General features: G+C 43.5%; 1 protein-coding gene across 1 annotated transcript; it reads left to right on the plus strand.

Annotated features, from left to right (window-relative positions):
• The first annotated feature begins 4,890 nt into the window (after positions 1–4,890).
• On the plus strand, positions 4,891–17,038 carry LOC121932389 (claudin-4-like). The gene is made up of 2 exons (XM_042470965.1): positions 4,891–5,021; positions 15,733–17,038. The coding sequence occupies exon 2, from the start codon at positions 15,753–15,755 to the stop codon at positions 16,395–16,397; it is 645 nt and encodes a 214-aa protein (XP_042326899.1). The 5' UTR covers positions 4,891–5,021; positions 15,733–15,752; the 3' UTR covers positions 16,398–17,038.
• Positions 17,039–19,415: the final 2,377 nt, after the last annotated feature.

Below are 19,415 nucleotides of genomic sequence, written 5' to 3' on the forward strand. Positions count from 1 at the left end.
TTTAAGTATGAGTCAGTCAAGATCTAACCCATTTCTCCTTTATAAGCCTCGGCATCCTTCCTGTTGTTGTTGCTGCTGTTGTTGTTCGTAGCTATCAAGTAAACTTTGACTGAGGGCAACCCTATGAATAAGAGACCTCCATTTCTCCCAGTTATCAACAGCCCTGCTCAGTTCTTGCAAACCCAGGGCTGTGGCTTCCTTGATTGAGTCCATCCACCTGTATTGTCATCTTCCTTTTTTCCTACTGCCTTCTACCTTACCAAACACTGTTGTGTTTCCTGCTGAGTCATCTTTTCTCATGATATATCCAGGTTCAATTTTTTTAGTTATATGGTTATATTTGGTTGAGAGCCAATATGGCACAATGGTTTGAGTGTTGGACTATGCCTCTGAGACCAGGGTTCGAATCCTAGCTTGGCCATGGAAACCCATTGGGCAAGTCACACTCTCTCAGCCTCAGAGGTTGGCGATGGTAAACCTCCTCTGAAGAAACTTGCCAAGAAAACCCCATTAGAGGGTTGCCTTAAGATGGAAATGATTTGAGGGCAGACAACAGGAACAAAACTACCAGGACCCCATTTATACTACACAGGTATAGCACTATGAATCCATTTTTACTTGCCATGGTTACATTCCATGAAATCCTGGGATTTGTATCGTAGAAAGAGGCCAGTAGAATTTTCAGCCAGGGCACTCTAATACCTCACTAAACTACAAACCTGAGGATTTCACAGGATGGAACCATGACAGCTTAAGTGGAATCATAGCACTATAAATGTGTTGTGTGAAAGGGCCTTAGAAATTCATATATCAGCAATAAGGAATTTATAGCTTTCAAGATGTTGTTGGACTGCAACTCTCATCATCCCTCACTGTTGGCTTTGACTGATGGTAAATGTAGACCAAGAACATCTGATCTGGAGCCCCGCAGGTTGGTCATCTGCAACAGAGATGTTTGATCCACTTTGGACCTTGGACACAGTTTCATCTGCTGAGTTTCTGTCTCCAGTTCTAAAAAGTACAGACCCAGTTAGGCTTTTGAAAAGTGGGAACTTTCTTTCCCTCCCCCATCTGGAGACTGTTTTTCTCAGTTCTATTGTTGTTGTTCTTCCTTGTCCCCACCCGCCTTCAGGGACATGAAAGGGCCGGATCTTCCAGCTGGATCTACTTCAATGGTTCATTGTCATGCCCCAGCAAGGTGGGTAATTTACACCCACCAGGAGGCCCAAGCAGTCAACCCATTTCCTTGTTCTCCAAGTACCCAGATCCCACCTCCCATCCAACAAGGAAACTGATGCAATGTTTCTGCCTTGAATAAGACCATAGTGCTTAATAAGTCTAGTTCAAAATTAATTATTTGAAATAATAAATAAAAAGCCACCACTGAAGAAATCAAACCTACTTGCGTGACAGCTTCTTCCCCAGAAGGCCTGAACCACAATCTCAGATGAGACTAGGTTGTTCCTTGGAATTTCACAATGGGGGGGGGGGGAATCTTCATATGGGGTGTGTGTGTGTGTGTGTGTGTGTGTGTGTGTGTGTTAAAATGCCTATACCTCTTGGGCAGAGCTTGTAAAACTTACTTCTAGGACTCCAACTCCCAGAATTCCCAAATTTCCATATCTCTCTGTGTGTGCTCTGTGCCTTCTGGTCATTTCAAGCTTATGACTACCCCAAGGCAAAGCTATCATGGGGTTTTCTTGGCAAGTTTCTTCAGAGGGGGGTTGCCAAGGCCATCCTCTGAGGCTGAGAGACTGTGACTTGCCCATGTGTTTTTTCATGCTGAGCTGGGATTTGAATCTTGTTCTCCAGAGTCCTAGTCCAGCACTCAAACCACTATACCATGCTGGCTCTCTTCCATACCTAGAGGCAGCAAATTTCAACATAGTCTTAAACAACTTGACACTTGGATTGGGCAAAGTCTTCTCATCCCATACATGTTCATCTGTGCTTGGATATTTGTGTTACCTCCTGACTACTGTTTGTTAATGGCCACAGTAAAGATAATAATCAGCGTTTCTACAGTCTGCATTTCAATGTCCACTTAGTCCCTTCTCACCCAAGTGCTGTATAAATTTCTGCCAACTGAGGCAGCAATCTGTTGCTCTGATCAAGTGAATCCATAGAGACTTCTACAAAATAAAGCTTCTGGAGCCTTTAAGGTGCCGATAGACTGTTTACTGTTGGTTTTGCCGCAGCAGATTAACATATCTAGCTCTCGGAACATCTTTGGCACTGGGTCCCATTGTATTCAGTGGGATTTATTCTACTGTTAAAGGTGCTTAGGAATGGCAGCCCGAAATTCCACATTCTCTGCTACTCTGAGGAACATTCTCTCCTCTGGAATTAAGGGTTAAAGCAGGGACCATTGGAGGAGTTTCGCATTCTTGAGTTTCAGGGACAATAAGGAAACTGAGTGGAATGGAAAGGATGGGGGTTGGGAGCTAGAACTCCTGAACTCTCTTTAGGCAAGGTAGTAAGTCTGTTCTTTACAAGAACAGAGCTTGGAAGAGTTATTTGTTAGACTACAGCTCCCGGAATGTCCCAGTTGGCTGAATGGGAGATTGGGTGATGAGAGTGCAGTCCAGAAATCAGAAGAAGACTAGGAATTGGAAGGTCAGCCATGAAGGAACTAGACAAGATCTTGAAGTGTGAATATATATAACTGAATATTAAAGTTAGGGTTGTCCATGCTATTGCATTTCCCATTTCTATCTATGGTTGTGAAAACTGGTCAGTGTAGAAAACTAATAGGAAGGAAATCAACTAATATGAAATGTGGTTCTGGAAAAGAGTTCTACAGATACCATGGACTGCTCAAAAGACAAATAAATGGTTCCTATAGCAAATCAAGACTGAACTCACTATAGATACCAAGATGACTAAACTGAAACTTTTGTACTTTGGACATAACCTGAGAAAATACAATATTGCTTGGTAAGGTAGAAGGAAATGGGAAAAGAGGAAGACTGCATTCCGGATGGATAGACTCAATCAAGGAAGCCACAGCCCCGAGTCTACAAGAACTTCATAGGGTCACCGTAACTCAAAGTCGACTTGACAGCAGTTAACAACAACAACAAAAGTCCCCAAAGGTTAACTTTTCCAAGGTGTGCTAAATGGCAGAGGCAGGGATGACTATCCCTGCCCCAAGGGCCATGTTCCCTAATGTGAAACCTTCCAGGAAAGCATGACAGTAATAGGTAGGGCAAAAGTCACACACACATTTCAAGATACATCAGAACATTCAGCTGACAGAAGCAAAGGACAAAATGATGCCTTCCCACTTCATTCCATGTTCAGAATCTGTCCATATTAGCACTTGAACTGTACTTCAACAATGTGATCAGGACAGTTTACTCCACTCCATCTGAGGGATGTGGGTAGATTTAGTAGTTTAATTAGTAGGCCTAATCTGAATTGGGATGCCTATATCTGAGTCCCCAAACCTGTTATTTATTTTATTCCTTTATTCCAGCTGGGAATGTATGAATTATTATTATGTTTATTTTTATGTTTAGTTATACCCTGCCTTCCTCCCAGTACAGGGACTCAGGTGTGAAGTCATGTCAAAGCCAAGGCTGCCTCAGAGAACGTCGAGAGGGCTTTTGTTGTTGTGTACATTTAAGTTATTTTCAACCTATAGCAACCCTAAGGCAACTCTATCATGGGTTCTTTTTTGGCAAGATTTGTTCAGAGGAAGTTTGCCATTGCCTTCCCCTGAGGCTGAGAGCATGTGAATTGCCCAAGTTCACCCAGTGGGGTTCATGGCTGAGCTGGGCATTAAACCCTGGTCTCCAGAGTCATAGTCCAGCACTCAAACCACTATGCCATGCTGGCTCTAAACTCCTCAAGCCAAAAGCAGTGAGTATTTTGTGCAGATTTGGTTGGTCCCATAAAGGCATGTCCATACCTGAATAAGGATCATCTTTTTGGCTCACAGCTCCTGGTCATGATACCCACTCTATGGTTGTATTTTGGGCATCTTTGATTGGCCCTATAAAGGTTATCCCTGTTTGGTGGGTTTGGGATGTTATTTTACTTTAGATCAAGATCAAGGGACTTAATAGTGCCACTCTCTTCTGCTTCAGTCAGGCCCCACCTGGAATACTGTGTCCAGTTCTGGGCACCACAATTCAAAAAGGACACTGAGAAACTGGAGCGTGTCCAAAGGAGGGTGACTAAAATGGTGAAGGGCCTGGAAACCATGTCCTGTGAAGAAGGACTTAGGGAGCTGGGGATGTTTAGCCTGGAGAAGAGAAGGTTAAGAGGGGATATGATAGCCCTGTTTAAATACTTGAAGGGGTGTCATATTGAGGAGGGAGCTCCAGAGAACAGGACAAAGAGCAATGGATGCAAACTACAAGAAAAGAGATTCCACCTCAACATTAGGAGGAACTTCCTGACAGTAAGAACTGTGACAGTGGAACAAACTCCCTGGGAGTGTAGTGGAGTCTTCTTCCTTAGAGGTCTTTAAACAGAGGCTGGATGGCCATTTGTAGGGGATGCTTGGATTGAGATTTCCTGCATGGCAGAATGGGGCTGGACTGGATGGCCCTTGGGGTCTCTTCCAACCCTATGATTCTAACAGCTCCTGGTCATAACTTGTCACCCATCCTGCGGGTATATTTTGGGCATATTTGGTTGGCCCCACCAAGGTTATCCCTGTTTGTTGGTGGGTTCGGGATGTTATAATGCACTTTGAGATGTTGTTATCCTGGAGTCTTGGGAAATACTGGTGGAGGAGACCTCTTTCTTCCCAAGAAGTGCCCCCTCCCTCAGGGCTGTCCATGATGAGGAGGATCCCTCCTTCCCTCCCTCGGCTTCCTGTCCCTGGGCGGGAGTTTCACCTGAGGATGACGTCGTCGCGGGGCTGAGGGGGGTGTGGTTTGGGAAAGGCCGGGAGGGGGGAGATATACATATATATAGCCCGGTCCCTATGGAGCCTGGCATCATTCATCTGTTCTCCGGGAGTCTTGGCTGCTGAGCTGCACCTGCCCTCTTCGGCTCCGCTTTTACAGGTGAGAGGGTTGGAGGGATGCAAAGCCAGGGCGATCGCTTTGGCCAAAGGGGTTTGGGGACAACTAAAAAGGCCAATGCAATCCACACTGGAGAAATAACCCGCTTTGGCACCGCTTTAACTACCCTGGCTCAAGGCTGTGAAATTCTGGGAGCTGGAGTTTGTGGCACCTGTTCCCACCTTTTATGCTCAATCCAAGATTTTTTCTTCTTCTCTTGGACGCTATATTCTTCCTATAGATACGTTAGGGAAGTAACTTTAGTGACTGTAAGAACTGTATCTGATAGAAGAATAGACTGGTGTGGGAAGGAACTTCGTTACTCTAAGAACTTTGCCCGCTCCTCTAAATATAAATGAATGTTTCTCAGTCATGCTCAGAATAGAGGACATTTGGGGAATAGAGGACATTCCTCTTGGGCAGAAGGCTGAAATGTAGGACAAGTCGTGGGGGAAAAAGAGGACGTCTGGTCATCTTGACTCTCATTCTTTGGAAGTCTTCAAGATGGGTTTTTTGGGCATCTTTTAGGAGTAGTTGAGTTGGAATAAATGCCCCCTGAAGCTCCTCTTGATCTTGTAATATTCTCTGGCTTTCCATTTGGTTTCCATCGCCACAAACTCTTGACTTGCGGGGGGGGGGAGTTTAAAGGGCGGGTTTCAGTCCTGGAGATGGTGCCTCTGAGCATATGCAGAGAGCTCCTGAAGCCTGTTAGGACGGACTCCTTTCTTGGTCGGTGTCGGGGCTCCAGAGGTGGTTACTTCCCTTCCCTCAGAAGGTGAAAAGAAAGCGATAAACTCCATGGGGAAATGGGCTTCAGTCATTGTAGGGAGTGCCTCTGAGCATATGCAGAGCCAACCCTTGGTCGGTGTTAGGGCTCCAAAGGTGGTTACAGTACTTTTCAGGTCATTTGCCTTCTCTCGGAATTGGAAAGAAAGCCTCCAAAGTGATAAAACTCGATGGGAAAATGGGTTTTAGTCATGTAGAGGGTGTCTCTGAGCATATGCAGAGGGCGAGTCAAGGCTGTGAGCTGGGAATTAATCCTAGGTCAGTGTTGGGGCTCCAGAGGTGGTTACTGTCGGATCATTTCTAGAATAGGAAAGGAAGGCTCAAAAAGTGATAAAACTCGATGGGGAAAAGGAGGTCTCAAGGCCAAGCCTTCCTCCTCCTCCTCCTCCTCCTCCCTTGACCGGTCCTGGCAGGTTTGGGTGGAGAGCATGGCTCTGGCCCCATAGAAACCCCCTTCCTCCCCCCCTCCTCCTCTTTCCACCTGAGGGGAAAAAGGGGGGTCAGTTTCGGTTGAAGGGCGAGGGAAGGGCAGCCCAGCCCTGGAGGGGAAGAAGGAGGGAAGGCTTTTGTTCCCTGGAGCAGAGATCCCCCTCCTGGCCTCGTGTCTCTTTGTCCTGAGCCTGGCATCGGAGGGGCTTTTTCAGCAGGGATTCCCGCTCTTTAGGACAAAGGTGGTCCTAGGGAATCATTGGAGAACACTTCCCCATAGGGAAACATTAGGGATTATTTGCCCATAGGGAATCATTGGGGATTACTAGCCCATAGAGAATACTTGGCCGTAGGGAACCATTGGAGAACACACTTCCTTGGGAACCATTGGGGAACACGTGTCCATAGAAAATACTTGGACCATAGGGAACCATTGGGGAACACTTGCCCAAAGGGAATCATTGTAGAATCCTTGCCCATAGAGAATCATGGGGAATACTTGCTCATAGGAAATCATTGGAGAATACTTGACCATAGGGAATCCGGGGGGTTGCTTGCCCACAGAGAATCATTGGAGAAAACTTGCCCATACTTACAAGTAATCCCCCTGATTCCCTATAGGCAGTGATTTCCTTTGGGCAAGTATTATCATTTGTTTTAGTACATCCCGGTGGTCAAGAAATCTCCCCACAGCATCTCAAACCCACAAAGAGCCTTGGGTTGGAAAAGTAACTGTGTGAATGTGTTATTTAAACTTATGGCGACCCTATCTTTTTCTTGGCAAGGTTTTTTGTTGTTGTTGCCATTGTCATCTTCTGAGGCTGAGAGAGTGTGACTTGCCCAAGGTCACCCAGTGAATTTTTATGCTCAAGCAGGGAATTTAACCCTGATCTCTTGAGTCTTAGTCCAACGCTTAAACCATTACAACACAGAGAGGTATAATTCCAGAACTTTGGAAATCCTTAAAAGATTTCCATATACATGCAGGGAAAATCCAGATGGCTTGCAAGATTTCTTGTCTCCTACAAACAACTCAGTATGTGTGAATAGAAATGGGTCTGGTGTTTGGCACCGACCCGTATGTGTCCATCTGCCTAAATTTATTGAGATGATATTTTGGAAAGGAACCTTCTTGCAAACCCACTGGGTGTGACCTCCGGCAAGTCACACTCTCAGCCTCAGAGGGTGGCCATGGCAAACCCTCTCCAAAGAAACACCTTGATATTTTATTTATTTCTTTATCTATGACCTCTTTCTACCAGAAAGGGATCCAAGACGGCTCACAGATAAAAACATTTTTAGAACATTACAATAAAAATATAAAACAATTAAAATAATCTAAAACGGTGTAAAATCACATACGTTAAAAAGCATAACTAAAACACGCACCTCGATAGGTGATAGGTTCCCCTTAGGGTTGCTATAAGTTGGAAACAACTTGTTGCAACTGGTGAAGTCATATCCATTGTCCAAAACACAATCCGGTTTGAAACTGTTTTAACTGCCCTGGCTCAGTGCTAGGGAATCCTGGGAATTTACTGTGTTTATTGTGCCAGTTTATTGTGGCACCAGAGCTCTCTGACAGAGAAGGCTAAATGTCTCAAAAAATTACAATTCCCACAACTCCCTAGCATTGAGCCAGGAAGGTTAAAATGGTCTCAAACTGGATTATTTCTACAGTGTGCTTTTGACTCATACTCACCTGTTCCATCCAGGTGTGATGAACATATTTGGCATAGCTCCTTGTAGATCGAAACCCTTAAGGTGGAGGAAACATTTTGATGCTTTTTCAGAGCTTGTGTAAATGATCTACTAGTGGTGGCCATTGTAGGACAAGGCTTTCTCCACTACACCCCACTGGGAATGCCAATGCGTCTTACTGCCTCATGGCCAATGATAAAAGTATATCCTTTGTTCCAAAGGATGCCATAGAGGCTACTCCTGATCATGATTATTACTCCAATCATATGTGTAATAATGAGCCACGCAGGTGCCTCTATTAAAGATTAGTGCCTCCTTAATACTAGAGTCTAAAGTGCAATAGTTTAATTCTAGATTAAGCCATGTTTTATTTATTTCACTTGCAAAGGTGTGAGATGGCTTTAAAGTTGCCAGCAAAGCACAATGGTTTGCCAGAGCTTGGTAAAATCTTTGGACTCCCAGAATCCCCCAGGCAGAACTGCTAACAGTTAAGATTTGTAGCCCTAGATTGGGATGGGAATTACCTGGTCCTGCAGATGTTGTTGGACTATAGCTTCCAGCGTTCCTCGCCATTGGTTTTGCTGGCTTGAGCTGCTGGGGTTTGAAGTCCAGCAACAGTTAGAGATTCCTACCTGGCCTAAGTCCAAATCCAGCTATGGGGATCCATTAAATCAATTGCTGAATGGGAGGTCAGTAGTCAGTACTATTAAAGTGTCTAGAATAACTTTTCCAAGTTGCTGTTTAGGGAGCACTTAGCAGTCTTGTTCCTCTCTGAATAGCATGGGCATGGGCTGATTCCCACAAATACTCTTTCCTGTCCAGCAAGCAAGCAGAGAAAGTTGTCCCCTAAAGCAGGGAAAGAGCCATAAATCTTGCAGTGGAAATAACTCTGGATTAATGTGCTGTTGAAATGCATGGTCTTGTACAAGTCATGAAAATTTAACCTGAGGCTTTTAAATAGGCGAGATGCAAAGTTTTGAGTCTGTAATTGTTAAGCCTTGTTAAAATGTATGTTCAAGTTGCAAGGAGGGAGTGGGGAAGTGTTAACTAACCTGTCTGAAAGACATGGAGTGTGTGTAAATATGTGGCTTCTCTGTACAAATTTGGGTCCAGGATTTGGGAAGTAGATAGTATTCAACCTCATTTCAGGCCTCAGGTCTACCTTGAGAAACACCAGAACTTTGGAGAGTTACTTGCTTGGACTACAACTCCAAGACCCCCCCCATGGTTGGTGGGGGATTCAGGAAGTTACAGTCCGAACAAAGTAACTTCTTTGTTAACCATCATTTTGCCCTCGTTACTGTATGTTTGTCTTTATTCTAATCTACCTTTTCTTTTCCTTTCCCTCTCTTCTTCTCTGGAAGAACTCTCAAAATGAAAAGGTGCTACTGCTGGTATGATTAAAAAGCATAGCACAACACTTTTTGTGGGTCCCATCCTCTTCTTGCAAGACTGTATTCCATGGGCAAAACTCATAGCTGAAAAATGCATGAAAGCAATAAAAAGGGGTCTGGGCTTTCTGGTTGCTAAGTGCACCTAGCCTTGCCTCTCTTCCCTGCCTTTCAGATTAGGGGCTTGCATGGAGCTGAGGGTGTAGCATCTAAGCAGGCCTGACCTTTGCTGTGCTTACCTGTTTGAGCTTAGGTTTAGGCTGCTCAAATAGAGCAAAAAACCCACCCAGGCTTCACAAGTGACTCTGGAGGATTGCTGTAGGCAGTTGAAATGTGCAGAGAATGCGGGTGGATTTTGTTAACCTAACAATTCAGTGTTCAAGGCCCCTTTACACTTGCTGGGGCTTAGCTTATCTAGAGTCTACGCTCCATTCTCCTGGAGCCAAACCATCCAGATCGATCTGCAGTCGAATTGCCAGTTCTGTAAGCAAAGCTGTGGGGATCAAATGAGAGAGTGACAATTTTGTAGGAGAGATGTGGCACTGAGAGACTTTCCCATGTTTTCTTGTTTTGCCAACCTGAATTCCCTTTTCTTCTGCTTTACCCTCAGCACAGAGAGGCAACTGCTTCTCAAGTGGCTTATGCTGGTGGGGCTGTCATTCATGCCTCCTCTCCTCAGTCATTTCTCCTGAGCCTTTGGCTTTTTCACACTTTCAGAGGGCAGCTACCATGCTGCCTTCTGGTGTGGTAAGAGACTATGCAGTTGCTGAAGTAAAACTTTAGCTCTCTGTTCTGTATTTGGAATGGAAGGGGTTGCCATTTCACCCTTTACCTTTGGCAGAAAAATATCTTGAGCTGACCCTGTTGCAGAGAGATTTTTTTCCCTTACCTTAATCTTTGATCAGAGAGCATGGGGAAGTTAGTTTATTTGGACTACAACTCCCAGAATCCCTCAGCTTGCAAACGACACTGCTATGGCATTGTGGGGAAGTTGTCTTCCAAAGAAGACTTGGTTTTCAGGCTCCCTATTTGGTAATGTCTCCAGATGAAGATTTGCTTTTTAGGGCAGCAATGTTTGTCTAGCTTCCACTGAGCAAAACTGGTTTGTTCTGCAATTTAGACTTGGCTCTTAAGACCTGGGAGTCTAAATAGTGACAGTGACTCTGATCAATATGTGCTAGCTTGGCACAGTATCTTGGTACAGCATGATCGTAACGTTCTCATCCCCAACACCAACACTATCATGCTACTGCTTAAAGTTTAAAGCTTCCCCTTTTTGGCAGTTTTGAAATTGTAGAAAATGGTTGGGAGTTCTGCTCTGTTGCATGTACCTTGGCCTTGCACTATATATTTAGTTAGCATAGTGCATGCCATCTGCCCAGTGGAGCTGTGAAGGATCTGATTAGAATCCATTGCCTATTCCAGGAAGCCATTTTCTTGACAGACACATAGTGTGTATGACATCCTATTCAAAATATGGCTTCCCACTTGATAGTCTATTGACAAAAATTTGACAGGACTTTTTCAAGCTCTTTGGGGTCTCCATTTTCAGGTGCAAGCTGCAGTTGAGCTGCTCTTTCTTTTGGCAGTCCTTGCTTGAGAAAAATGGTGTACCTTCATATATATTGGTAAACTTCAATTGCAGGCTTTGGGGACTAGACCTGGAAGAAGGAGAGTGCCCTCTTCAGACAAATACCCTGCTCCCAATTTCTTTTAGAAATACTGTACAACAAAACTTGTTGCTCACTTTGTTCCAACTATGACCCTAATATTTTTCATGGTTGCTACCACTAACTTTTAAAGCATTTTTCTCTTGCTTTCTCCCTATCTTGGAAGGTTTTAAATGAGAAAATGGTGACACAACCCATCTTGGGCTAGAGTCCTTCCAGCTGAAATAAAAATGTATTGCTTAGACCAGGGGTAGGCAACCTTTTTGAGCCGGGGGCCAGGTTGCTGTCCCTCAGACAACTGGGGGGCCGAACCCAAAAAATAAATAATTAAATAATTTTTAAAAAATTAAATATATAAATAAACCAGGACAAATGTAGGACAAAATTTTCAAATGGAAGACACTTTTTTTAAAAAAATGGAGGACACGCGAAAAAAAATTGCTGATTTTTAAAAAAATGTTAATATAAATGCATGTTTCTGAGGCTTCTATAGACAATTGCCCCCCCAAAGGCCCTGGCGGCAATTGGCGGCAGGACCAGGCTGGGGGCAGTCCCAAGGCCTCGCTGGGCCGCATCCGGCCCGCAGGCCGCAGGTTGCCTACCCCTGGCTTAGACTATCTGGCTGTCTGGTTTGAGACAACAGGCCCTGTAATGTTAATGAATAACTCTTAACTAGGAAAAGACAACAAAATCCAAAATACATACTGTGGTGATAACTTATTAGGCAAATCAAAAGGTGCAACATATACTGTGCTAACATTAAAAGCTTGTTGGCTTCTTCAGTGGGCAAAGATGTTTTTAAAATCATAGAGGAAAAGGAAAGTGATAACAGAGTCATGGGCCTCAAACAATGTTTAAGATGTTTGTTTAGGATGGTGTTTTAAGGTGGGATTGAGATGGTTTTGAGGAAGGATTGATGCAGTTACAGGTCCCACCCATTCCTGGCCACATGAGGACAAAGGCATTAAAGGGCCAATAATAACAATGTCTCTATTGATTGCAACAATATTTTGAGATCTAGGCTGTCCTTATCCTGTGAGGCTGCAAGCCCCTTTGTAGATAAGAATACATTGAGTCTCTCAAGCCTTTGCACTGTCACAGTAATTTGAAAGAACATGTCCCTTGCCCTAAAAGGGGAATGATTTGCATATTTCTAGATCCTATTGCATTCTATTCCAATCCCACAACTGTACAAATATACTTTATACCTGAGGCTTTATTTTTTTTAATATATTCTTTATTTAAATTTATAATACCTGAGGCTTTATTACCACTGCAAAGAAGTTGGTTTATACCCATGAAAACTCATGCTAAAATAAAAACTAAAATCTTAAAGGTGCTGCCACTATTCTTTTTTCTTCTTCCCATCCCTTCCTCCTTTTTACTTGCACAGCTACTTGTTTTTGGTTAGGATTGCATTTGTGTTTCCTCTAGTCTTGTGCCACTGGCTTCTGTGGTATTTCACATGGATAGACATTAGAAGTCTTTAGGCTAGTAGGACCTTCATTCATTCTCCCACACACATAGTCCATCTTCTTGGACCCACAGCAAAGTAGTGGTTCAGGAGGACGGACATAAAATTGAAAGACATGGTATGGTTTTCATTCTCAGAACAGTAAGTTTTCTTTTGCCTGAACCTACCCTAAAGGCATCAGATCCTGTCTGATCTTTGAAGCTGAACATAATCAGGCCTGATTAATACTTGCATGGGAGACCACCAACCAATACCAGGTACTGTAGGTTATATTTCAGAGGAGGTGACTGACAAAACCACCTGAGTATTTTTTGCCTAAGAGAATGCTATGAAATTCATGGGGTTACCATGAGTCTGTCCCCTCCTGTCCTTTCTCCCCACTGAATTAATGGATTGAAAACCACTTTTGCATTTTGAAATAAATTTGCACCAAACTGAAGTAAGCTGAGGACAAAGGGAAGGAGGAGAGAGAAACTGGGACATTTTCAAGATAGCTGGGGGGATGGTATGACAGAGGATTAATTGGAACTGCCAAATCAGGACAGTTGGTGGAAGGTATGGAACGGGACCTTTCACACAAAACCTTTAGCACACATCTATATTCACATATTTATACTCCTCCCATCTGTGAGCATTTTCAGTTTCATCTGCCTGGTGTAGCAGGACATGCCTGGAATCTTAGTGATGAGGTAGGCTGAAACTCAAACAATAAGTGAAGCAGTAATGTCAGTGAAAAGCATGACACATTGTCAGTTGGGCAAATGGTCTTGCCCAATAGACCTGCAATGTGTTGCTAAATATGGTTTTTCCTGTTGCTATTGAGAGTCTGGCAAGAAACCTTCCTGGCTGCAGGTAGTGATGCAATTCTTGAGGTTGCTCAGAGGGCAGGTGTTTTCCTACCTGCTGGAAACACCTCATGGAGGAGCAGGGGAAGAACATCTAGTTGCACAAGCGCTGCAATTCTAGGCATGGAGGATGATTGATCTGTTCTGTTAACAAGCAGAAAGGAAAATAACCACCTCTTTGCTGGCTTGGTTGAGACTGGACCTTATCTTGGAGAAGTTGCATGACCTGATGAGTCAAAGGATTGGCCTTCTGTCTGAAACAGGCAGGGAGTATCTCCTATCACCTACTCACCTAGGTTGACTCTTGTCTCTGAGTCAGGTGGGGAATATTTCTTGAAAAATGAAAGTTCTCTTCCTGGAAAGAAGAATAAGGTCATCAGGCACCCAGCATTTGGATAAGTTGTTTTTTTTCCCCCCAGACTAGAACTCATGAATTGCCTACCCAGCATGCCTTGGGATTTTTAGTCCAAATAAGGAACTTTTCCAAGCTGATCATCTTCCTAGTCATCTCATTGCTATGGCAGCTATTCTAACACCAAACTGGAAACCAAACTAGAGGGTCCAACTAGATACCATGCCAGATAATTAGCCACTTAGGCCAGAAATAGCATAGGATTTTCAACTGGGATTTGGAAATAGCCAGCAGAATTGTAGGCAAACTACTTCTCAACAGTAATTTACATCAGCCTACTTGGGTACCTTCCTGATGATGAAGATTATGATGATATTTATTTTATCTTGCCTTTCTCTCAAAACTGGAACTCAAGGTGCCTAACAATTTTAAAAACACAATGCAGCTTGAAATGTGAACATTCAAAGAGGATTAAACTTTTGACAATATTAAAACATATTGTGCCATAGCCAGAGTTTGGAAGAATTGGTTTTAGAGGTGGAGTATTTATTTATTGAAAGCAGGGGTGGCAAAGAATGAAAAGCTGGAAGGGGTTTTAACTTCCCCTTCCCAGAATGAGCACACCCACCCACATCACACTCAACTCCCAGATGCCTTCTAAAGCACATGGAGAGCATTTTCACCATGCTTTTGAGCATTCCTGAGCTATTTGGGGCCTGGAAGAGGCCTTTTTTTTTTAACAATAGGAAAGGAGCAGAAGAACATTGTGGAACAGGAGGAGGAAGAAAGGGGAAGAGAGAAGCAAGTACAAAGCAGCCCTTGATGGTTCTGGTTCAGATACAGTGCCATACTAGACTGTGTACTAAAGAGGAGGGAACTTTCTTGAATTGACGCATGTTGCTTGCCCATGTAATGCCAAGCAGTGGTTTCACATGATATGGGAACTGACTTCATGTCTTGCTGTTTGTTTGCTGTTCTTTTGACATGCATGACAAGATTCCCGTAGCCCTGCATTGTCTGCTCTGATTGGCAGTAGCTTTGCAGAGTTCTCCCCCCCCCCCATCACCTGCTACCTGGTCTTAAAAAAAAAGCTGGCGATGACAAGAATTGAACCCATGACCATCTGCATACAAAGCATGCACTCTAATTTTCTGTGTTGGCTAGGGAATCCTGGGAGTTATCACTTTACCAAGCTCAATTGGAAAATCAGCATTGCCAAGTCTCCTGTAACTCTGATCACCTACTACCTGTGCAGCTTTTTATCAACGACATTTTCTTGGCTGGTTCTGGAGGAGGTCTTCCAGAGGGGGAGAAATTACAGCTTCATAAATGAAACTAAACTTAGCCAGAAGGTATTTTTCCCTCTAATATTTAACCCCATTGATGGGGTGGGCAATGGAACAAGTGTTGGACTCCTGGTTCTACTGGAAAAAACAGGTTGTATAACTGCATGAGACTAATCCTTAGTCAATGCCAGAGAGCAGCAAGGAAAACCGGCTTGGCAAGGGGAACCTTGAAACACAGTGGGCTCTATAGCCTTTGAAATTGGCCTGTGAGATCTCTTGTTCTGTCTCGGGTTAAGAGCAGGTATTACTTAAAGACATTCAGGTTGGGCTGAAGGCTAGTGGGGAGAGTACCAAATCAGAACCTTGTTAAGTGAGAACATGAATCCCATGACGTTGGGCTCCATTTAGCCAGGGATTGGAATCCTGCCTCCCTTCAGATGTTGCTGGATTGCAAGTAAGGAATGCTGGGAGTTGCATTATTCTTGAAGCCATGCTTGGCAGAGATGATAGTTGTAGACCAGCCACAGCTGAGGATCCAAGGTTGAAAGAAGCTAGTTCAATCTTTGTTAGAGGCTCATGGCCAGTAGCATATTAAGGGATCCTGAATTCTGTATATTAAACTGTGCATAATACTGTAGGTGGATCATAGCCTTCCTGAATACATGTACTTCTGGAATATAGATGCATTTTCAAAAACTGTGGAAAATGTAACTTCTGTGCAATGTGAAGAATAACACTGCTTGAATATTTATCAAAGTTTTTTCTTCTGTACCTCTACAGGACTGTCCTCACTAGAAGCCATGGTGTCTGCTGGTTTCCAGATTATGGGCATGGCCCTATCGGTGCTGGGCTGGATTGGAGCAATCATTACCTGTGCTCTGCCCATGTGGAAAGTCACAGCTTTTATTGGTACCAATATTGTGACTGCTCAGATCACCTGGGAGGGGCTGTGGATGAACTGTGTGGTGCAGAGCACAGGCCAGATGCAATGCAAAGTCTATGATTCCATGCTGGCCTTGCCCCAAGATATCCAAACAGCTCGGGCACTGATGGTCATCTCTGTTCTCATAGCTCTCCTGGCCTTGATGGTTGGCATTGCGGGGGCCAAGTGCACCAACTGCGTGGAGGATGAGGATACCAAGGCACGTATCATGATTGTCTCTGGTGCTGTCTTTTTGGCCTCTGGGATCCTCTGCCTCATCCCTGTGTGCTGGTCAGCCAACACCATCATCCGTGAATTCTACAGCCCATTGGTGGGTGAGATGCAAAAGAGAGAGCTGGGAGCATCCCTCTACATTGGTTGGGCATCCGCGGCCTTGCTCCTCCTTGGAGGGTCACTGCTGTGCTGCAATTGCCCCAAGAAAGACGGCAACAACTACAGTGCCCGGTACACCGCAGCTGCCTCTCAACCCAGAAGCGATTACCCCAGCAAGAACTATGTCTAGGAAGAACATATTGATAGCGTCCGGAAAACTCAATGATGTTGGGTCTCCTTGGATTGGAAGAAGGAGAAGGACTGCATTCCTTCTGGGACTCTACAATGAGTGTCCCTACTGAAAACCAAACATCCTGGTCCAAGACGACCCAACATTTTTGTCCCATCAGTATTCTTTCCCCATTCCCCATTGTTACAATATTCATTGTATAGGCGTGCCCTACAGACATCAGAACTCTCCTTCTGGATAACATACGACTTCTGATCAGTGTGTTCTTCTTGATGTAGATAGATGTGGTTCTGGATCTTGAAAATCCTCTTTCCATGCTGTTTATAATTTTTTAATTCTTGTCCCCTCCCCCAAATGTTCACCAAGGGACTCCCAACTGCCAAAAATACCCTGAAGACCTATTCCTGTTCAATAGGATCTTTCGTCAGGATAAGGGTGGAAGTCAGTAACCGAAACTGGTGTAATGAAAGCTGTGATATGTTGTACCATATTATTTTTTAATGAATGGGGTTTAGTCCTATTGTTTTTATTGTTTTGCTAACATGTATTGTGATTGTTGCTAACTTGTATGCATTTCATATTGAATGCCAGTTTTTCTTTTTTAAAAAAAAATATGACCTGAATAAAAATAATGCTTTTGTATATGGTAATTGGTATTGGTCTTATTATTTTGAGTAAAGAATTGGGGTTGAGCATGAGATTCTACATTTTAAGTTAGAATATGTCCCTGGAACAATTCCCCTTGAAAATTATGGATAATCTTTGACCTTGCAGATGATTTGAACTATTACTCCCATAATCTATTGCCATATGCTCTGCTTATAGGAATCAGAAGTCCAAAGATCTGGACAGACAAAGGGATTTTTTTGGGGGGGCTTAGCCAAGTGCCAGTGCCTAAATACCCTAAAGGCACCCCATCTGATCTTGGAAACTACACAGGTGGGAAAACACCAAAGAATACCAGGTGCTTTACATTTCAGAGGAAGGAACTGGGAAAACCACCTCTGAGTATCCCGTGCCTAAGAAAACCCAGTGAAATTATGGGGTCCCCATAGGTTGACAGGTGACATGAAGGTGCACATACACACAAGCCAAGTGCAAGCCTCCTGATGGATATTGAACTGCAATTCCCCTCAGCACTAGCCAGCATAGCCAAAGGTGGGAGATGATCGCAGTGGCATCCAGCAACATCTGGAGGGCCACACTGTCTTTGTTGTGTACTTTCAAGTTGGATTCCAACTTATGGTGATTCTAAGCCAAAGCTATAATTGGGTTTTCTTGGCAAGATTTGTTCAGAGGGGAATTGCCTTTGCCTTTCTCTGAGGCTGAGAGAATGACTTGCCCAAAGTCACCCAGTGACCCAATTAAGGCAACAGCGTTTCAAAAGTCCTTTATTTAAAAAGCTTAACCTCTAAAAACAGCACCATCAAAACACCATGAGCTCCAAAGGGTCAGGAGAAGATGGTAAATTCCTTCCACAGTGGCTCTCATGGCTGTAGCTGAGGGTGGAAAGTCAAGCTGTGAAAGTGATTGACATTATTCCCTCATAACTTTTGTTTTACATTAACTGCTGACAGTAACCCAAATCATGGTTTTCCTCTGCCATAAGTTTTATTTCCAACTTCCTTATCAAGTAATAATTTCCAAAAGGGAAATCATGTTACTCTACTGCAGCAAAGAAAAAGGAGGCCTCTGGCATCTTAAAGGCCAGCAAATATATTTTAGTAACCATTTTTGTGGAATACAGACCATGAACACTCATGCTATATAATCCGTTATAGGAAAGTGTCAAAATTGGGATATACAAGGATGCCTCTAAACTCATGAGATTAATGAGAATTGTTGTCAAATACTTGGATGAGAGACCATCAAAGAATAACAGGTGCGAGGAAGGAAGGAAGGAACTGGTGCAAGCACCTCTATTTCTTATCTAAGAAAACCCTGTGAAGTTCATTGGGTTGCCATAATACAGGCAAGTTGAAGCAACACACACACACTTAGTCTATTTAGCCAAGCTCCCTCTAAAAAAGTGCTGGGCTGCAATTGCTTGCAAACCAGCTGTGATAAAGAATAGAGCATAAATGTAACTAATCCATATGAAGCTGAAAGTCTTATGGGCTATGAAATGAATTTATAAGAATGTAAGATGTTAGGTGGGATCAGACAAGAGACCTATCCAGTTTTCTATGTGAAACCCATACGCAGGGCTTAAGTGATACTATACCATCTGTCTCACAGCAATTACATACAACTGGCTTGTATAGGTTTGTCTCGATTCTCCACTCCAAGCATGCATCTGAGAAAGTAAGCTCAAGTCTATGAAAACTCATGCTATAGAATCTAAGAAAACTCTTAGATTCTATAAGATCCCTTTTCATAGGAATACTGGTTCTGATACTGGAGGCAATATATAGCTATTATGAATAGGACCCACAAGTGGCCCTAACCTTCATACATTTATCCAACCTCCTGAAACCGTCCACATTGACAGCCATCACTACCATACCCTGCAACTGTCCTGATTTGGCATTAATCCCGTCCCACTTTTTCACCTGATTCTGAAATGTTCTGGTTTTCTCTCTCCTCCCTCTTTCTCACTTTGCCCTCTGCTCGCTTCAGTTCTTGCAAAATTATTTCAAAGTGCAAAAGCAGTTTGCACTCAACTCAGTAGGAGAGAGGAGAAAAGAGGAGTATAGTCTTGCCATTCTCTGTAGACCCAGGCTGCATCCTCTCCTAGCATGCCTGTTCTTCCTCATTAATAAATTTTGCCATCTTGACCATACTCTGATGTTGCTTGGGCACATAGGTCTTGGTTTTCATATTTGAAATACTGGAGGGTACGGCAATGTCATCTCTGCATAGAGGGATTGGCTCTGTAACAAATAACAAATGGGTTCTAAAACAGATCAAACCTAAACTTTCTCTGGAAGCCAAGGTAACTAAATTGAGGCTGTCATACTTTGGTCACATCATGAAGAAAAATGAATAATTAGAAATGACAACGATGCTAGGAATGGT

Source organism: Sceloporus undulatus, chromosome 6 (genome assembly GCF_019175285.1).
Source record: "Sceloporus undulatus isolate JIND9_A2432 ecotype Alabama chromosome 6, SceUnd_v1.1, whole genome shotgun sequence".
Lineage (NCBI taxonomy): Eukaryota > Metazoa > Chordata > Lepidosauria > Squamata > Phrynosomatidae > Sceloporus > Sceloporus undulatus.

Excerpts from the sequence above, each read along its gene's own strand:
- LOC121932389 (XM_042470965.1), top strand. The coding sequence starts at position 15,753 with ATGGTGTCTGCTGGTTTCCAGATTATGGGCATGGCCCTATCGGTGCTG.